At 50.6% G+C, this 14559-nt stretch overlaps 1 protein-coding gene across 2 annotated transcripts in view; it reads right to left on the minus strand.

Annotated features, from left to right (window-relative positions):
• The window catches only part of DRC11 (dynein regulatory complex subunit 11), a 122793-nt gene that overhangs the window by 28431 nt on the left and 79803 nt on the right, over positions 1-14559 (minus strand). For both annotated transcript variants that reach the window (XM_039860224.1, XM_039860213.1), the window contains 4 exons: positions 12941-13005; positions 9973-10055; positions 4523-4630; positions 742-941 (listed from right to left, as the gene is read on the minus strand). In XM_039860224.1, the coding sequence (XP_039716158.1) occupies positions 742-941; positions 4523-4630; positions 9973-10055; positions 12941-13005 (456 nt within the window). The remainder of the gene's footprint in view (positions 1-741; positions 942-4522; positions 4631-9972; positions 10056-12940; positions 13006-14559) is intronic.

Raw genomic sequence — 14559 nt, forward strand, 5'->3', positions numbered from 1 at the left:
TATCTATCTATCTATCTAATCTATCATCTATCTATCTATCTAATCTGTCATCTATCTATCTATCTATCTATCTATCTATCTATCATCTATCACCATCATCATCTATATCTAAATTGCATAAGAGGATCACCGCTTTAGGGCTGAGAGAGCACCTCATATCGTTTGCTCTGACTGGATCATCTTGGGGCTGATACCCAGAGACCCAGGGAGGAAAGCTGCTTGTCTAAGATCGCAGAGCTGGGTGGTGTGTGGGTCTCTTAGGACACCCCGTCCCTGGCTTGCGATATAATGAGCATTTACATTACTGCAGTGGACTCAGCCTCCTCCGAATTACCTGACCCAATGTACAGAGGGTACTATGCCTTGACAACTCATGCCGTGTGAGAAAGAACACCCCCGAGCCCAAATGTCCGACGCCATTTTCGAAGGGAAGTGGGCTGAAAAAAGAAACTGTGGATTTAATTTCCAATGAGGTGTGGGAGTATTTCAGAAAGGATTCCTGTGGGGAAAGGAGGCTGGTCTGGATGGCACAGTGGAGGGTGTTTATGCACAGAAAGAAGCCACGAGGAGTCGCTGGGTGCTCACCAGAGCGCTAAGCAGGTGCTTTGCAGGAGGATGCGGTAGAGGGGTGCTCACGGCAGCCTAAGGAAAGCCCCCGGGGGCCTGTGCGAGACGACTACGGACTCTGAAATCGTAACTGGAAAGCGGGGGGAAGCCGGAACCGGGGAGTGTAATAAATACCTTGAGGACCACGTGCAGCATCATTTGGAGGCCACTTTTGCCGGGGTACTTCCCGGCGATGTTAGCCGCAGACAGGTTGAAGAGGTTGGCTCCCGTTTCGGTGCAGATGGCGTGGACCAGCATCTTCTTCCCGACCCCCGACGGGCCGGCCAGCAGCAAGGACTTCACCAGAGGTGCGTTTTCATGCACGGCCGCAGAACCTGAGGAGGCAGAGGCAGACGCTCTAAAACCCCGCCGTGGAAGTCAGTGGCTCTGAGACTAGCATTCGTCAAGGCTGTGCTCCCACAGCGTGGCCCCGGCGTCTGTGACGGTCGCGATGGGTCTGAAGCATCGCTGACAGAGGCATATGCCTCTCGTCTCAGCGAAAACTAGATCTGCAGGTCAGGGCTCGAGGTGGAGCCACAGGATCTCCTTGGGTATTCGGTATGTGGCTTCCCCTCCACCCTTCACCCTAGGATTTCCCCCAGACTCCTAATTTTAAAGAACACTCCTGCAGTAATGTCCCGCTCGCGTTTCATAGGGGGAGGGGTTTCGAGGGGTTTCTCTGCTTGGCAGCAGCAGCGGCATGTCCTTTGGAAGTGAGGGAAGCGGCGTGGGGGTGGTTGGGAGGAAGGACTGACACGTGTCCATCGGCCACGGGGAAAGCCAGGAGCCGACTTCTCTCTCCTGCCTGGTTTCTAGCCTGTCGGTCGAGGCAGAGTCGACCCGACACTCGACCGTAAGGCGAACGGAATCGTTACGCAGTCGCGCAGAGGTCCGTGCCCCCTGCTCACTGTCACTCGTGGTCCACCTCCTCGGAGCCCAGATGGGGACTCGGCTTTGAGCATCTTCCAGGGTCCTGACCGCACACGGAGCACGCGGTGCCGAAGTGAACGGACTCGCCCCGGAAGGGCCGTGGCTGAAGCACCTGCCCCGTCACTCTGCCTTCGGCAAACTGCCGGGCGCTTTCCCATCAGCCCAACGCGCATCCGCGTTCTCATTACGACCGCGCTTTTCCCTTTTCCTTCTTGCCTTCTGCAGTTGAGGAGGTGTCGTCGGTTGGCCGAATAATTAGAAACCGCTGTTGCCGTTCCCTGGCATACGCCCCACGAACTTGGAAAGCAGTTTTGAGCGAGTCCTCTTTGAAATGAAGTGAAGTAGGCTTTGTCCGCGGGGAGGGAGGGATAAAGGAGGCCGCGCTTTTCACGCAGGAGCGAGTCCGTTCACAGGGGGCTCCCTTCCGTTCAGCGTCTGGGTCCTGAGGGCTGCTCGGCTCCTGGCCCCTGGGGGCCGCCGGGTTCCAGTGTGAAAAGTCAAGAATTGCTGTCACGAGGCTGTGGCGCAAAGGGGCCTGACCTGGGTGCCTGTGACAGTGTCACGAGCCGTGAGCACCGCAGAGCCCAGAGAAGATGCCAGCGCCAGCTGGGGGTGCTGAGGCGGGTGGCCCTCTGGGAGGAGGTGGCCTCTGCAGAACGGCAGGAGTTGGACCATGCAGTGAAGGGGACATCTGAGAGATTCCAGGGGAGGGGACACGGTGACCGCAGGTGTGGCGTGGGGAGGCAGGTGAGGGACTGCAGATCATTCTCATTGGTGACGTGGCAGGGGACGGCAAGGAGGTGAGTGATGCCAGCTGTGGGGGTCCCTGGAAGTCCCCAGAGTGCGGGCTGAGGCCAGGGGCTGGAGAGAGGCTCCTGGGAGGGGTGCAGGGAGGTTGTGCTGGAGGCAGTGGAGACCCAGGAGACGGAGAAGGTGCCCATTTATTCGGGGCTTTCCAGGAGCGGGGCTCATGGTTGACAAGAAGGCAAAGAGGGGGATCTGGGAGGGGGCTGCATGGGGCCTCTCTGACCTCTGGAGGCTGATGGGAGGGGTCAGGGAGGTGGCGGGGACACGCTGACCACAGTGTCCATGGCTCTTCCTGCCCATCTCAGCTTCCGATGGCAGTTTTTTAAAAACACACGTCGAATTACTAAGAGTAAATCTCCAGGCTTTTCAGTTTTCCAATGACTGGAGTCAGGAGTTGGCTGGTGCTCCGTGTCCTTGGCCATTTCTGTTCCTTCCTGGCCCTGGACGTGAAGCCTTACTCATCTGGAAAGGCAGGTTCAAGGTCCGCGCGGCGGGCTCTGCTGGGAACTGAGACCAGCGGGTCCAACTCCCGACCGGGCGGTTTCTGCACGGTCAGCGTCCGTCCCTCTTCTCCTCGGGGACAGTAGCTGCTCCGGGAGGGCGGGCAGACACTGACCAGACGCTTCCCGGACACCCTTCTCTCACTCAGGGGCCTTTGGAAGCCCTAACCTCGTCCTGGGAGCCCAGGCTGGGGGTCGTGACGGCACGGAGGCCCACGGAGCCTGTGTCGCCTGGCCAGGGGCGGAGCGTGGCCTTGACAAGAGTCCTCGGTGTCCTCTGCCCAGCGGTGGCGACCTGGACCATCAGTGCCGACACACACATTCCTTCTCGTGACGTTTGCGATGTAAACGAGGCACTCGAAGGCAGGTCCGGGAACGAACTCCTCTGTCTGTCCCTGTCCCCGTGGCAAACGCACGTGCCGGCCGTGAGAACAAACGCCAGCCAGCTCTGGGGCCGGGGGTCAGCAGCCCAAGGGGACTTCGGGTTCCTACTGACAAAATGAGGGTGTGGGTGGGGTGCTTCTGAGCGCCCCGCTCCTGACGCTTTTAAGGCGGCTCGGGACCGGCATCCGTCACCTTGGATCCGTGAGCTGATGATGCGAGCACGTCACGCCCTCGCTTGCTAGGTGTGTCCTTGTCAGATCTTGGCACTTCTGGCTGCAGTGCCTCCCATTACATGCTGACGACATTCGAGAAGCTACTCTACTCATTTTATTTACACGGACCCATAGATATATTTATTGTGTTGATCCCAAATTATGCGGACCCCCAAAGTATTATCTGTTTATGTTAATAGATATATTTTTATTTACATCAACCCCAAATTCAATTTACTACTTCTGACATTACGTTAAAAGAGGGGTGAACTATTTGTTGCCAATACGTTTAAGTTCTTATTTAAGACCGAGCGGAAGAATCTCCTACGTGCCCGGACGAGTCCCATCTCATTTTAGAGCGAATTAAACAAAGAAAAGTCAGTTTCAACTTCAGCCTGGTCATCGGAGCACAGCCTGGTTGGCCTTTCAGCTGCTGCCCAGCTGACTCAGGTCATATATGTGTGACAGTCGTAAACACGGGCATAAAAGTGAATGACAGCGGCAGATGTCCCTGTCACGGGAGCTCGGACGACAGCAGCACACGTCCCGGTTACAGGAGTCCACCCCCGCACTCCTGGGCACTCTTGGGCACACAGCAGGGTGCTGGTCCGTGTGTCTGAACAGTGGTGACAGTACGTCAGCAGTTAGAGGGGCTTCGGTGAAGCCGGCAAGCCTTGGTCCTGAAGATCCACGAAATGCATTTGCGGTGGTCCCTGGCGGGTGGGCTCTGTTAGGGACCTAGTGCCAGGTGCCGTGTGCACGAGGCGAGCCGGAACCTTAGCTCCCGGTCTGACCTGACAGATTTTAACGGCAGGTGCTTGCTTCGGCCGTTCTCTCTCCAGCTGAGTGCCGACAGGCCCTTCCACTCAGAATACGCGGCAGGCTCTCGGATGTGCTGCCCGGGGAGTGCCTTTTGGGGTGCTCTGGGGTGCGCTATGTCAGTGGAACCATCCCCACTCAGAATTCTCGGTGGGGAGAGTTAAGCCTCAATGTATGTGATGACAACCGGGAAGCCACTGTCAAAGCCAGTCCGCGGGGGCACCCCAGCTTCTAGAAGAGGCACGACGGGGCAATGATCTTTACCTAGTGGCAAGACCCCGTACAGGGCGATGAGCTGTCTGACATCCAGGAGGGAAGGCATGGGTTCTATGGAGAGGTGGCGCAGGGTGGTCCCCAGGTAGCTGTATTCGCCTGGGGGAGAGAAATAAGACAGATGAGCGGGGAGCCGCGCTGGCCTGAGCCGCGTGGTTCCAGAGCCTGCAAAGTGAGCACAGAATGCGGGCTGCACATTCCTGGGCAGATGCAGCGTACGAGGGGGGTCGAGATGAACGCATCCTTTCTCAGAGAAAGGCTTGAGAGCGCTGTCAAAGCCTGCTCCGCGGCACACGGACGGCGCTGTGTCGACGGTGAAACTAACCTCGCCTTTAAAATAACCCTTGAAGACTGGATCTGCGAAGTGCTACAAAATCCTAAAATGAGGCACACGCAGAGGAGTCTAAAATATATAAAGTTTTGCTGAGTTTGTCCTCCAAGAGACTCTGTCTAACATTTGCACGGACCTTGAAAATAAATTATTTAAGGTCACGATGTGAAATCTGCACTGGAACAGTGTAAACCTGAGCCAAAAATGCAGTCATTTGAAAGGACGGTTATGAGTCTAATTTAGGATCAAAAGGAGCATCTCTCTTTGAGGGTAATATTCATTTACATTTTTATCATTTTTAAAGGACCACCAAAGGAATAATACAGAAATAAATCTTTACAGCTTTAATTAGAAGGCATCAAAGGGCTTAATTGTAACTAGTCATAAATCTGAAGTGTTATTTTCTAACTAATTTAGATAAGGTCACCAGGAAAATTAGTCTGGCTGTCTCCATTTGTCGAGAGGATGGACCTTCGCATGCTCATAAGCGTCTCTCTTGATTTGTACCTGAATCTGAAGGGAAAACATTCGACGCTCATTTTTCCTTCCCTCTAACAAGTATGGATCTTGGCCAAGCTGTCGATGCTATCTATACACATACGAAAAATACATTTACGTGTGTATAAAAATACTGAAAATATACGCTTGTGTGTATGAAGTACTGAACAAGCTTTAAAGCACTTTCGAATGCTAAGGAGTTAACAGCCAGACGCAGCCGCCGTTTTGCTGGGGAAGGCAGCCTTTCGAAGCTTCCATGTGAAAAAAATAAAAAAAGTCCTTGCCAAGGGCACGGGCATCGGTGGGGAGAAGGAGGGATGATGAGGGCTTCCATTATGGCTTCCGGTCCCCGTGCTTCTTAATGAGCAGGTCATAAATAGAAGGGCAGTTATTTCTCCTTCGCTAGCGTCGGAAGAGGTCCTGCCACCGCCGTTCAATCCAGCGCTTACTGCTGCGAACGTGGCGGGAGAGGTGACATAAAGCGAAGCCCATCTCCCGGCTTCCGAGCATCCACAGAAACGCGCATCTTCTCGAGCCCCACGGACTTCATTCAGACAAATTCTATCGGGCTGAATTAGTGGGCGCTGGTTCTGATGGACGCAACGGGTCCGGGCTGTTTGCCGAGAGATGACACTGACACTCGCTCTGAAAGTGTATGACGATGTTTTGTCACCGCTGCCTAGCGTGGAGGCCACCAACCTGTCCCGGGTACTCCGTCAGAACTCAGAAGCCTCTGGGTTCCCTGCACACACTCGGCTCTCCCACGAGGGAGGGAAGAGGAAATGGGGCCGGAAAGGTATTTTAGACAGAGGGCCTGAAAAAGGGGATGGACCGCGTTTCCTTAACATTCCTGCGCTGCCCCGCTGGAGGTCCCCGCAGGTCTCAGGGGAGGGGCCCGCTATCGACAGTCAGATGACCGTCCAGACCCCTGAGCTCCCCGCCGGCTGGCTGCTCCTCCGCTGAGTCTGAGGGCGGGGGGCCGAGAATGGGACTGCGAAGTAGCCTTGATGTGGCCCAGTTCTGCAAAGGTGACCAGACTCGGGGCAAGGAGGGGTGAGGGAGCCTATGTGCCGGGGGAAAATGCTATGGTTAAAAGAAACAGGTCGGCCAAGGCTTTATCTGAGAACAAGCACGAGGTTTCCACACGGGCCGCAGGATAAATAGCGACACTTAGGGAAGAACTTTTTGCTGTCCTTGGACAGATCAGAGGACGCCGCGCGGACAAACACGCCGCCGACGGGGCTAAGCTCTGGCACAGACGGGCTTCTGGTGCCCACAGCTCATTCTTAGCTTCTTCAGGGAGGGCTCCTGGGGCAAAAATTCTTAGTTCTGGCACCTGTATAAGTTTGGGTCCTGCATACTTGAAAATGAATGTGTCTGGGCGCAGAATCTTTGAATCTTACTTACTTCCTTTCCTTGAGCATCTAAAATATATCGTGCCATTTACCTCTGGTATAAAACGGTGCAGTGGAGAGTGTGATGACCTCCTAATTTCCCTTCCATTACGAGCCATGTGGTCTTTTGTTGCATAAAGGCCCAAAGGATTTCTTTTCCCCTTTACTCTAAAGCCCGGTACTTTTACTAGAATACGCCACGGCGTTAGTCCGTTGGAACTGATGCCCTCAGGTACGCAGTGCGATCTTTCACTGTGCGCGGTCTGCGTTTCTGTTCCAGGGACGTCTTCATGAAGATAGTTCTCGGCGTCTGTTCCGTTCCGCTGCTTTGGATTTCGCTTTCAGGGGCTCGTATCTGTATGTTGGATCTTCTTTGCCCGTCTTCAGTATTCGTTATGTTGTTTTGACTCTTTTTAAGCTTGTTCTTCATTTCTAGTTTTATTTAAAAAATTCTATCTTTCCCATTTTATTTCTCTGGAAGCACTGTTTGTTGACTTTATTCATTATAATTTAGTTTTTTTCTAAGATCATTTTTCCCTTTATTTCTAATATCCCTTCGGTTTTGGCAACTCATTTCTGAGTTTTTCTCTTTCTATTTTATATAGTCTTACATATCTTCTATAGTTTTTTAAGTATACATTAGCTTGGTTAGAAAGAGTAAGTCCAGTATGTCTGCTTTATGGGCATGTTTCTTCGTGCTGTTAATCTGTTTCTCATTTTTCCTTTTTCACAGAAACTTTGCATAGATTCGACCTTGAACTTTTCCATTGCTGAAATTTATGAGTTGATAGTCTTATATTTTTAGAAGATGATTTGCTTCGGGGTAGCTTTTAAAATTCCATAGATCCCGGTTTCTGTTGTCTCTATGTACGTTAAAAGTTTGGTGGCCTTTTGAAGATGTGCTGGTTCTGTCCCCGCTCTCGATTTTTTCTGGATCTTTTTTCTCTTTTATCTCTACGGTCCTCGTCCTGTTCCACTGTCATTGTGTTCCCAAGAGTTTCTTCTCCGTATAAGCCCTGCCTGGGAAGGGAGCTGAGGCAGGTCGGTCACTTTTAAGAGTGGATAGAGACGAGACTGCTCAAGCCCCTGCCACGTTCTCATCTTAACCCTTCGTGCTCATCTGTCACCGAAATGGGCGAAAGCTCTCCTGGCTTCTGTCACAGTCACTACCTTGGCCCGCTGTACTTTCCAGGGAGTGCTTGCTGGTTATTGTGGAGTCCTGTCCTGTGTCCCCAGTGCCTGACACTTCGGGGTGTGAGGGGGAAACCTTGTCATTTAGTTTTGGCGCAGATGTCCACAAGTCTTTGTTTTTGCAATCTAGTTGTTCTGTTTTCGTGAGGGGACTTCGGAAGATCCACTGCCATCTTTCAGACTAAGGATCTTAACTGGAAAAAAAATAAGGAAACCATGCAAAAGACCAAAGGGAGACACAGCCCTTGTGACAACGGGACTAATTCTGTTAGACCCGGTCGGTTTCGTCTGAGGTCACTCTTAGGTGGCTGACCCCATTCAGTTCGACCTTAGGCATCTTAGAGATGTTTCCTCGAAACTGATAGAGATCACTGAAAAAGTCCAAGATGGTAATAAATTAATAAGAAGATGAGAAATAGGATTCTGTTAAAAATATTACTTTTCATATTAACAGAATCGATAGAACATAATGAAGGGATTCCAGAGGAAAACCTTATACGGCTTGAACGAGAAACACGTAAAATAAATAGAAACCCGACACGTGTTCCAATCTACGTTCTGGTAAAATTCTTACCTTTTTAGGAAATATGAGGGCTCCTCTGAGTCCCCAAGAAGGAAACGTGGCTTTCTCTCAAAGGGATTAAAGGAATCATTTTTTTGGATCAAAGGAAGATGTCAGCCTTCTTGCTCCCAGAGGCCCAAACTGGGTCAGTGTAAACATAGGAATGAACAGGACGGGAATGGATGACCATACGATAAAAAAACGGAGAATCCACGCGTCCACATTTATACCAGAACGACTTCCCGAGGAGGGGGAGGGGAGGCTCTTCCTAGAAGGCCAGCACCTGGTAAACACAGAAGGGGGTAGAAACAGAGCACCCCCGTTTCACGACCAGCGTCGCAATGATCGATGCAGGCAACAGTCATCCGTGGATGCGAAGGCCGCTAAGGTGCCGGGAAACAGAATTGCCTGGGCCTCGAAACATACCCCGCCCCCGATTAGCCATTCACTACAAAGGGGAAAAGGAAGCTTTACAAGGGCGAGATCTGGCAACAGCACCTTTGCCAGCGATGGGACCAAGTGGCATCGTGTGTCCCCAGTGTGAGATGCTGAGAAGGACGTACGTCCCCTATGTAGTGTTCCTGTCAAAAATGTTTAACCTGAATCGAGGCATGAGAAAACCATCAAGCCAATTCGGATGAAAGACAGTCTGTACAGTCTGTAAAATGGCCCAGATTATTTGAAAATGTCAATATCGTGAAAAACTGAAAAACGCTGGAAATTGTGCTGATTAAAGGAATGAAAGGAGCCTAAAAAGATATGACCGGCACACCTATGGTCCTTGATCGGCTTTTGGACTGACAAAACCAGTTATAAAGGACATTATTAGGAAAACTGATTATTAACTAAAGTTTAGCTAGTAGTATCGCATTATTGTTGAATTCGAGCATGATTATCCTTTTGCGGTCCTGTGGAGAATGTGCTGGTTCATTGCAGATGCACGAAAGTGAAAATGATATTTATGAAGGTGGTGAGACTGTAAAGGATTTTAAGCTTTAAATGTGCTTTCAGGGCATCGTGTTGTTTTAAAAAAACTAAGAGAAAAACATGAGTTGAAGACGGTGACAGCAAATGTCCCCACCACCTACCTCCCAACTACTTCTGTGTTGGCCCCATCTGGAAGGACTGGGCTGTGGGCTCATGAGGTGTGCTTCCTAGGCATTTTGTTTAAACCCAGAAGCACGAACGGTGTCCATGTCCTCATTCTAGCTAATGCCAGGAACGTTGCTGGTGGGTCCACAAATCTGCCTCTCCCACATTTGGGGACGGAGCTGCACCCGTTAGTCCACAGCCCAAGGTGAACTCAAATCAATTCAATCCAACCAACACTTACGACAAGCCACTATGAGCCAGGCTTTGGACTGGACAAAAAACACGAATGGAACATACCTCCAGCTGTCGGGACCTCAAAACCCAAGGGGTGACACATGTGCCATATATATGCATGATTCCTTGTGTACTTTACCAATGTAATCAGAGAGGTTGACCTTCAGAGCCTGGATCAGGAGCCCTTCCTCCACCAGCTCCTTATACAGCGATTCAATGGTCCTGGGGACAGAGCACACCGTCCTTCTGTGAGCACACACGGGGTCACGGCCTTTCTGTTGATTGTCACATGTGCGGAGAACTTCAACCAGATATCTACCTTAAAGCGCATTTGTATACATGCAGATAAATGGATTTTTGAGGCGTTTCTACAATTTGGGGATGAATCAGGCTTTTTAAAAACAATACTTTCACTCATCCATGTGTATGTCTGATGTTTCCCATTAATAAGAATTACACCTTTGGGCATTCGGGACCAGCTCTAACTCTGCAGTCTGCCTTTCATCAGTCTTCATGACGGCATAAATATGAATTAGAAATTACTCAATAATAGTAACACAATGGGCCCGTAATTATATATTCCGTTAGCATCTGCCAGCCATAGTAGATCATTAATCCTTCATGAAATTGACGTTTCCTTTTAAGCCAATAGCATAATAGCTTAAAAGAAATATCTATAAAGAACAAAGCCTTATAGGGGAAATAGTTCTAGTATGAAATACAAAACGTTTAAAGCTGTGAGCGTGATGATTTTTTTGGAGGATGTTATACTTTTCCATAGTGTGTACAGATGTCAAAACCACTTCTCTAAGAGGCCTTGGGCACAGGGCCAGCACACGGGTAATTTATACTAATTGAGGAAAAAATGGAGATACTGGCCCACTTGATGAATGAAAGTCCCAATGAAATTATCTGGGGCTCGGCTTGCAGGAACTCAGAGAGGTCAAGTTCAAATAATTTTGGCATAATCCCTCGAGACGTTTTGTCTTTTCCCTTTTGTTTTCCAGGGAACTTATTCTTTGGTCCTACCTGACTGACACTGAAGAACTGTAAATATAACTGTATTTAAATAGCTCTCTGGCTGTTCTATGATCTAGGTTAGTGTGATTAAAACAGACTCACTCAAGAATATCGGTTCTATTCTAGCCAAATACCGTTGGGATAAATGTTAATTCAATGACCTCAGTTTTAGATTGACTGGAATTTTATTCCAGTATTTAAAATAGTGAATCCTCTGCTGAGGATAAAAAAGGTTTTAATTGTAAGGAATTTAGGATAACGGCATCTGACCTATATCAAAGAAATAGCGACTGTAGTGTTTTAGCTTGAATACTGATTTACTATAAACATATAATATATACATAAAATGTTAACATAAAGTTGAAGAAGACTGTAAAACAGTCAAAACAACATAGTAAGAAGCCCAAACAGAAACCTGTATTTGGATCTTTCTGGTGAAATAAATTTTTGTTATGGAATATAACACTTTTAGCTTTAAAACTACCTTAAACTGTGATAAAAATACTGGTGGTTGAAGATTTATTTTAACTCGCTAGAGCAGCAGAAGTCGCCTTCCAGCTTCTTGGCAGAACTAGCCCTAGTCTGGTGACTCAGGGTCTTTACGATTAAAGTGACAAGTCTTCCAGGAATGAGACGACCAGGTATTTCTGTGCTTTGGGGCATAAAAGTGAGTAAAATATACTGGTCTGTCTTTGTGTCGCCAGAGAATCACGTGCGCCCATTTCCGACAGGTCACTTGCAAAGCCGCACACGCCGAGAATATACTCAGTGTCTAAGGGACGTCGTCCGAAAGCTGCAGGCATGTCAGCGGTGTGGTTAGAGCAGTATCTTACTCATAGAGCGACACGTTAAACGCCAGAGGATGCAAGAGAGGGATTTTTAACTTCATGGCTGGGTCACACGGGTAGACTTGGTTTTAGCTCTGGTTTGTCATTGGATAAGGCACTTCGTATGACCTTCTCTATATGAAAGACTACTCGGTTTGGGGACTAATGTAAGAGCAAAGGGAAAAAGTGGCCTTTAAAAGCTACTACAAGTCACATGGGGCTCTGTGAGTATGTGTGGGCTGGGCCCTCCTCAGGGCAGGGGACTAAGATGCTCCCAGATCCCCAGGAGAAGTCAGTGTCCGTGGCGGGTGGATCCTCGCCTCCCCAGGAACAGGACACCTACCAGGCCCCTCTGAGGCAGTCAGCCACAGCATCTCATTCTAGATGTTTCCCCAAACAATAGGGAAAAGTGCAGCCCCGCCTTCCTCTAGGACCCCCGCGGGAGCCTTTTCCCTATACAGACAGGCCCACGCCTTGCGGGGCTGTCTTTCCAGAGGCTGCCGGCCAGGCTCCAGGCACGCACCCCAGCTCTGGGGTGCTCTGGGGTGCTCTGGGCTCTTCCCTCGTGGACAGCGCTCTGCTGGCTTCCTCTCTCGTGGCTCTTCTCCCAGAGTTTGGGAGTGTACCCCTGGAACCTAAGAGGGGATAGGGGACACCCCAAACCAGGGATGCAAAACCCAAGGGAAGAAAAGCATCCTTTGAAATGATTCCTGGTATTCATTTATTAGGGATTTTAATTAAATTCCTTGAAAACCTATTTATCTCCAGTGTTAAAAACACGAACGGGCCATTTTTCATCTTTAAAAAAATGAGGATTTTAACTTATTCGTTCCTGCCGTCCAGCCGATGAAGCTCGAGGACATGGGCAGACTAAACTCCTCCTTTCCGTCACTGGCTTCTAGAAGGGCCTCGGCGGGCCAGCCTAGGGACGGGAAGGGACAGATGAACTGTCTCTGCCCCTGAGGAACGCAGAGCCAGCATTTCGTAAAAAGCTGGATTGGGCCGTTGTATCTTAAGAACCCCAGGAGCCTTACGGCTTACGGAAGTCACAGGAGCTGAGACGCGATGGCGCGTGAGTGTGCCATCTGGGCCCCCACCCCCCGAGCAGGACGCCGCCCTTCCTACGGGACGGCGGAGACGCGTGACACTCTCGCCAGACACTGTCGGAGGGTGGGGGTGTGATGCGCCGGGCGGGGCCGCGGGGCCCACTCTCCTCCGGGGCCCTCGCGTGCATCACGACAGACCGAGCACCGTCCTCACCTGTCGGCCGTCAAGTCCTTATCCTTCCCCTTTTTCTGTTTTTTGCCTTTCTTCTTTTTCTTTGCCTGGAAGAAACGGAAATATCCAACAGTTTAGAAAAGCCGAGTCAGTAAGTTAGCCCTAGACGTAGCGAGGGGAGCCGCTTTTGGGGGTGGTGGCGGGGAAGGGGACCTGAGACGTCGACTCTAGAACATGAACACGGACTGAGCAGAAGGCGGTTTTCGTGAACGCAGGGACTGGAAACCCCAAGGCACTGGGTGGACCTGTCCCTGGGTGGACGGCAAAGGTCACCACTGTGAAACACTCGCGGGGCCTTGCTCCCAACAGGCCCCGAGCATCCCGGGGCTCCTTCCTGGGGCTCCGGCACGCGGCGCCGTGAAGGATGGAGTGCCATGTGTGCAGCCACCACGCTGCCTGCGTCGCTGGCACCCAGTCACCTCTGTCCTTTGGAAGCCAACTCCAGATCTTTTAAACACTGCCGATCGCGTCACCATTCTGCTTAAAATGTCCACTGCCCACAGGACAAATTAAAACTCAGAACAGCATGTGGGTTTTTTCCAGCCTGGTCTCTATCTTCCTTTGCCAGCCCATCTTCTCTCTCAGGCCTCCTCAGGGGACCCACGATCCTTGTCCCCTGGGGCTGATCATTGGGCCCTTTCTTCCCTCCACTCTTTCCCTCCTCCGTGTCCACTTCCTCATTCATTTGCTCATTATTTTCCTTGCAGCATAATTTACGTAAAGTCTGTCCACGTACAGACTGATTAACCTCTACATCTAATCCGTACCCATGACCACCACGCAGTCAAAACAGAGCGCATTCCCGTCGCCGCCGTGGGCCCTCTCCTGCCGTGCTGCTTTCCAGTCTGCAGGGGGCGCCCCTCGGCCTCCGCTGGCGCTCGGACGGCCTGCTCTCGTCCACGGAATCATGTGCCGTCTCCTCTCCGCGTCCGGCTTCTTCCAATCAGCCTTACGGTTGCAAACTTCACATCCTCTGGTTGCATGTAGCGATCCTTCACGCACATTGTTCGATTTTTAAAGAAATTCCGATGTCGGCAGATTCACACGTGGCTGTGAGAAACGGCACCGAGGGGTCCTGTGCATGCTTTGCCAGGCCTCTCCCGGTGGTGACGGACATCTGGCAGAACGGTCTTATAGATCGCCGCCGGGATGTTGGCATGGCCGCTGGCAATGCAAGGCGTGTGGGCCACCGGGGGGGTCCCTCGGGCCCTTTCGCAGTCACACTCGCTTCCCTGCCACCACCCCCCACCTCGAACCCCCGGAAGCCACTAATCTGGTCTCCGTTCCTCTAATTTTGCCCTTTTAAGAATGTCGCATCAACAGAATCAGATAGTATGTAACCGTTTTGCTCTCCACACATCATAAATCTCAGGAGATTCGTCCAGGATGTCATTCATTTCATCATTCATTCCTTTTGATTGCTGTTTACAGTTTTTGGCTATTACGAATTGACTAAAGTGCTATAAACTTGTATGTGTGTGTAAATCTTTAATTCTTTGGGATAAATGCTCATGAGTGCATTTCTGGGTTGTATGGTAACTGAATGTTTGTTTTTTAAGAAATGCAAAGTGGAGTTTTGCAAAGTGGTTATGTCACTGTAT

The sequence above is a fragment of the Pteropus medius genome, unplaced genomic scaffold (assembly GCF_902729225.1).
Source record: "Pteropus medius unplaced genomic scaffold, Ma_sr-lr_union100, whole genome shotgun sequence".
Taxonomy (NCBI): domain Eukaryota; kingdom Metazoa; phylum Chordata; class Mammalia; order Chiroptera; family Pteropodidae; genus Pteropus; species Pteropus medius.